The 5,366-nt window shown below is 54.9% G+C and overlaps 2 protein-coding genes across 2 annotated transcripts; both read right to left on the bottom strand.

Annotated features, from left to right (window-relative positions):
• Positions 1-124: 124 nt before the first annotated feature.
• Positions 125-613, bottom strand: N657DRAFT_583877 (uncharacterized protein; the record flags this gene model as incomplete). Its single annotated transcript, XM_062789708.1, has 1 exon — positions 125-613. A coding segment is annotated over one exon (489 nt), but the record flags the coding sequence as incomplete, so codon positions are not given.
• A 3,233-nt stretch (positions 614-3,846) lies between these two features.
• N657DRAFT_606433 (uncharacterized protein) lies at positions 3,847-4,892 on the bottom strand. Its single transcript, XM_062790219.1, has 2 exons — positions 4,423-4,892; positions 3,847-4,343 (listed from the first exon to the last, which is right to left on the bottom strand). Exons 1-2 carry the CDS (start codon positions 4,881-4,883, stop codon positions 3,950-3,952), a joined length of 855 nt encoding a protein of 284 aa, XP_062642078.1. The 5' UTR covers positions 4,884-4,892; the 3' UTR covers positions 3,847-3,949.
• Between the last annotated feature and the right edge of the window lie 474 nt (positions 4,893-5,366).

Here is a 5,366-nt window from a genome sequence, read left to right as displayed (position 1 = left end):
CAATGGTCAACTTCGTGACCCGCTGTAGCGCCCTCGACAGGATTGCTGTCTTCCAGCACTTGTTGGGTCTCTGCGGGGAACAGAAGAGTAAGGTAGAGTCGACGTCGATGTCGTAGCAACGCCGCTGCAGCATATAGATAAACGGCCGGATGTACACAAGGTATTGATAGAGAAGATGGCCGACATTTTTCGGCAGTGTGCGGGCAACATGGAACTCGTTATTGGTAACGGTACGAGCCTTGACATGCCTGGTCACGAGAAAGAAGGAACCGTCGTAGACATATACCCCCCGACTCGTCGACGTCCCGTTGCAATGTTCGAGGGACATGAGCTCTGTTGCCCGAGAGGCCTGCCCGCCGGTGAGATGGATCAACGCCATGAGCTCCACCAACATTTGTTCATGCAGCTCCATATAGCGACGGGTTGCTTGGTAGTCCCAGCCGTTCTTACCCATGAGCCCATCCACCGGGGAGAGGCAGGCACGCTCTGACAGGGCTAAGAAGGCATCGGTTAGGTGGCTTGCTGGTTCGGTCACGAACGAGTAGCCTTTCTCCACGTTAGACATCCTGTCCTGGACGGTGTGAAGATTGATTACCGGCTGCAAGCCGTACATCAAAAATACGAAACCGTTGGTTCGCCTGCCTGTCGAGGTTACAGTGAACTTGAGCTTAGCTTCTGCTTCTTGTTCGCAACCCGCCAACAAGATGACACCATCAACGCCCTGCTCAAGAGAGCTTGATCACGCCCAGAGAAGCTGCAAGTCTGTCTCCATTTCCTCATGATTAGTGAATAGAACATTTGCCAGCCTCGTTCAAGCGCAAGCACAACAGAATCAACACCACCCTCCTCGGCTGCAATCCATCCTCATGCATTTGCCTTGACCCTGAACTGAAGTCGACGTTTGCCCTCATGATTTGCCTGTGACCATTAAAAAGAGAGGGATCCCGTTTCACCCAAGTTCGGCGAGCCTCTCCGCGTCCGGTGAATGTGCCTCTGCACGCTTGCCGCCGAAGGCGTCCCGAGAGAGGACGTCGGCGAAGTACTGCTTGATTTCGTCGATGAAGGTCATGTCCTCAGAACCGCATGCAGCGCTTTCACCGCTCTCGTTCTCATCTTCATAAATGTTCCAGAAGTCCCAACGCTGCACAGGTGGACAGGTCTTGCGGCTGCCAAAGAATGCCACCGCCTCGGGTTCGTAGTCTCCGTACATCCGTCTTCTTTGCTCCGCAGGGATTTCAGGCAGAAGCTGCTGCACAATCGACCACCACCAGGCCCAAAACTCATTGATCGGCCCGCAGTGAATCTCCGAGGCCTTGTCGTAGGCCTCCATGATCGCTTCGAGCTGTTGGCGAAGTTCCGCATCCTCTTCTTCAAGCTCTCGACATGTCTCCGGATCCCTATGCTGCCGTGTGGGAAAATATCCTGACCCTCTCGGCTCGTGGCCACCCCAGAAAAAGCAACAGGTATGGGCCATCCCGAGGCGCGTGAATATCTCGAGCCGGCAGGCGTCGCGCAGACATTCGCGAGCTTGAGACTCGTTGAGGTCGCAGTCTCGTATCCAGGATTGGACGGTATCCGAGATAGTTGCCCAGCGTTTGGCGATAAACCCGCGCGGAGGCCGGCGGCGGATGGGCCAGCGGATGGGCCAGTGTACTTCCACCTCGATCCCGTTCCGGAACTTGTGCAGAGGCAAACATCCTCCGGAGGAGCAATAGCATCGGCACGAGTCTCTTTGCATTGGATCACAGGACCGAGCAACGAGCCTGATCATGCTTGGTGTTGTCTTCCTGTCCCGTGCAGCAGCACTGAGCTTCTTCACCTCTGCAGTAAATATCGGCACCGTGCCGATGTGGTTTTGCTCGTAGACCATCTCTACAGCTGATGAGAAAGCTGGTGTTTTGCGGTAGATGGTGTCAGAGTTGTACACGCTGCCTAGGTAGAACAAAAAGTTTGGCAGCATCCTCGGTAATGAGAAAACAGGGTTGGCGCCGTGCTCAAGGAACCATTGGATCATGCTCTCCTTCTGCCCGCCGGCAAGAGGGCCATGAAAAAGTAGTGCCAGTGGAGTAACTCCATCCACTTGGGGGTTTAGCTCACGAAATCCGTTTTCGAATAATAACTTCGCGAGCTGGAAGCCGCCAAGTTGACAGGAGATGTTGAACGAGAGGAATACTGGCAACCTGCTAGGGCGCAGGACGCTGGGGACGGGAACGCCATGGTCTTGAAGGGCCGTGTAAGTTGTGAAAGCATTCGCGTCGAGAAGCGTGTCCGAACACACACCCAGCTGACGTAGGTGTGTTGGTGGTAGATGTTTCAATGCCAGGTCTGCCAGGTGCGCCCGTTCGCTTCTAAACGCGGCGACGACGAGAGCCATGATATCATGCCTTGCCCCCGAATTTGCCTCCAGCGGCCGATAGCTCAACAAGCAGCATGCCCGCCTATGCGGGGGAGCACAGTCTATTTGGAACGGTGCCAACTGGCAATGCGCGCAAAGGGTAGCTCTCAACAAATCGGCCCCGGCCCGGTAGTAATCGCGGGGATGGAGAGATGAGACGTTGAAAACAAAGTCTGCATGGACAGATAGAATTTGCCCGGCAGACTGCACGTCGTCGCGGAAAACGGCAAGCTGCAGCGCTGCTGAAGCGGGGCATCCAGCGTCAATCAGCAGGCGCAACCCCTCAGGCCAGCCCAGAGCACATTCTAAAGGCGTTAGTATTGAGTTGAACCAAGGGGATCGTTTATGCTGATCCCGTTTAAGGTGGTGTTGAAGCTTGGATGTGGACCGGCTCAGGACAGCGAAGTGTAAGGGGGTCAAATCAGTGGCTGCCGATTGATATCAGTACATCAGCTCACATGTTAGACGCTCGGGTCACTCACAAAGATCAAGCCGATGCGGGCTCAGCATTAAGTCCAGGCAAGCTGACTTGTAGCTAAGTCTCTCCGCCGGACATAGTGCTCCGAATCCGAGCTTGGGCGCCTCAAGATGGAGTCCGAGCCTGGAAATTAACTCGCGATAAAGAGAAAATTCCGGACTTAGAGTGCCACAAGGCCTGGCTTGCATGACTAGGGCATCAAAGGCCAGGTTTGCAGCGGTACAGGTTGTATTTATGACCTTTAAAGATGAACGAGGTGAAAATCGGGGGGTAATGGGAAGCGCCGCGTTGAGGTCCACTCCGGAGTTGACGAGGAAAGCTGCGATGTCGTTTACGAGATTGAGAAATGTTGCAGACAAGGCTGGAGTCCCAGAGACCACTTGACAGACGTAGAGAAGCTCCTAGCAAACCGTCAGCCCGCGGTAGTCGAGTGGCTACATTGTAGACATGCCAACTTACAAAGAGCAAGGTGTTTCCATATTCGTCCTTTTCATTCGGCGCTGCCTCATATGACCGGAATAGGGCCCCCAAGCGGGCAGATAGGCACTGCAATCGAGCATGCAGCCCGTCGAAGGATGGCAATGATCCACTGCAGTGATAAGTCGCTATTCGACCTTCACCTTGCTCAGGCTCAAAGTGGTAAGGTTCCAGCATCCGTTTAGGCAGCACATCCCGAAACAGGGCGAAGGATGACGAGTCGATTCGGCGTACCTTAGGAGAATAACTGACAGAGAAGCAGGTGAGGCGCTGTTTGGAGTGAAATGTAGCAAGCACCTCGATGGTACCGGCAAGGAAAGGGAGGTGCGGGAAGGATAAATACTTGGTTGTCTCGCAGTCTGACTTCAAGTAGAACGGACAGTCGGGAAGGTGGCGCCTCTTAGAGGAAGTGTGATATCTCAAGGGGCCCAGCAGTCGGCTTCGCTGCTTTAGCTGGTGACCTATTTTGGGGCACTGACACGAAACCGGGCTTTGCCAGCCAGCATCGATGTTGCCGAGTCGATGTTCGAGTGCCATCTTCAAATCTTGGGGGTACTCGACGAGCTGACGGGCGGATGTGGCAAGCTGTACATCTAGAATTAGTAACTCTGACACGAATCAGCTCTGCAATGGCAACACCCTAGTGAACTCACGACATAAGCTTTCTCGTCTCTGGAGGTATTCCGGAGGCTGGAGTCGAACGTGGATGCGGGGGGCTCTCCGAGCACTAGACATCTGTGGAGCTCCATGATCATTTGGTTGACGCTGACAGTCGGTCGTTGGCTAGGCCGAAGGGAAGCTGTCGTGCTCCGGATCGGCGTATCAGGAAGAGGGTCATCACGCTGGTCCAGCGGGGCAACCTTGGGGTCCTGGATCCCGTTGTTGCCGAGGCGGAAAGTCTGTGGAAAAGCGACCGAGTTGAGGCGAGCTTCCATGGCAGACAGTGAGCTTGTTGTTTGCTGAAGGTTGACGGACACGGCTGCTAAGTCGCTCCTTTGTTGAACGGTGTCAGCACCATTGATGAGGAGCGTACCGCGGGAGCGGACTAATAAGCGGAGGGACAGAGACTTACTTGACCGATGTCAGCATTGCTAAGTCACAACTCTGCAGTTCCCTGTTCAAGTCGTGCTTGAGCCTCTCGAGCCTCTCGCATCGGTTGACGATGTCGATTTCTCTTTTGACTGAAATCAGAGCGCGCCACAGCTTGCGCGACCTGGAACTGGAAGAGCCGGCAGGAGGGCAGCAGGGAGCGAGCAACTCCTTTAGCTGCTTGCAGATATCCGCAGTGCTGTCGAGAATTCGAGTAACGCGCTGCGATTGTGTTGGGGTAATGCCGCGCAGTCGGGGGTCAGCTTTCTCGATCGCTGATCGCAAGTCGTCCATGAGACCCGAGAAGTGGCCCAGATCATCCAGCGTGAAGAGGAGATTGGCCGGAACGTCTTTGAGGTCCTTGAGAAAACGGTAAGCTCCAAACAAGCTGCGACAGCCCAGGTCGACGAACTGGGCCGCCGCTGCTACCGTGCCCAGCTCCATCGGCCAGAGTCGTCGAGGCGAATGGCTTCAATGAGGGAAGCCCTGTTTGTGCGTGGTTCAAGTTAAAGATTCTGGTAGCGGGGTACGACGGGAAGAAGAAAACAGGCACTGGCAGCAACCTGCAAGTTGGATCCCAACGTAAATGCTGGCCCGAGTCTCGGGCGCAGCTGCCCAACCAGACTTGTAGGAGGCCAAGGCAGCCCGCAAGGCAGCCTGCAAGGCACCGCCGAGCCGCTGAAAGGCTGAGGGGCACTTTCTGTCACAGGGGAAGTACCAAAACGTTGGTTTCGACGGATTCCATGCTCTGAACTTGAATCACAAAATACACACCAAAGCGGCTGATCTGCCATCTGTCTATCTCAGGCAATATCGGCCTCCACCCTGGTCACGCCCGTCTCGCTATTGGGCGCCATCTGCCTGAATATGCTTCTAGGATCGAACAACACCTCAACCCTTTGTAGTTATAGCTCTGTCACGGCGATT

This window comes from Parathielavia appendiculata (genome assembly GCF_033297405.1).
Source record: "Parathielavia appendiculata strain CBS 731.68 unplaced genomic scaffold N657scaffold_51, whole genome shotgun sequence".
NCBI classification, from domain to species: domain Eukaryota; kingdom Fungi; phylum Ascomycota; class Sordariomycetes; order Sordariales; family Chaetomiaceae; genus Parathielavia; species Parathielavia appendiculata.
Note: the sequence above shows the minus strand (reverse complement) of the source record. Positions and strands in the feature narration are given on the sequence as shown.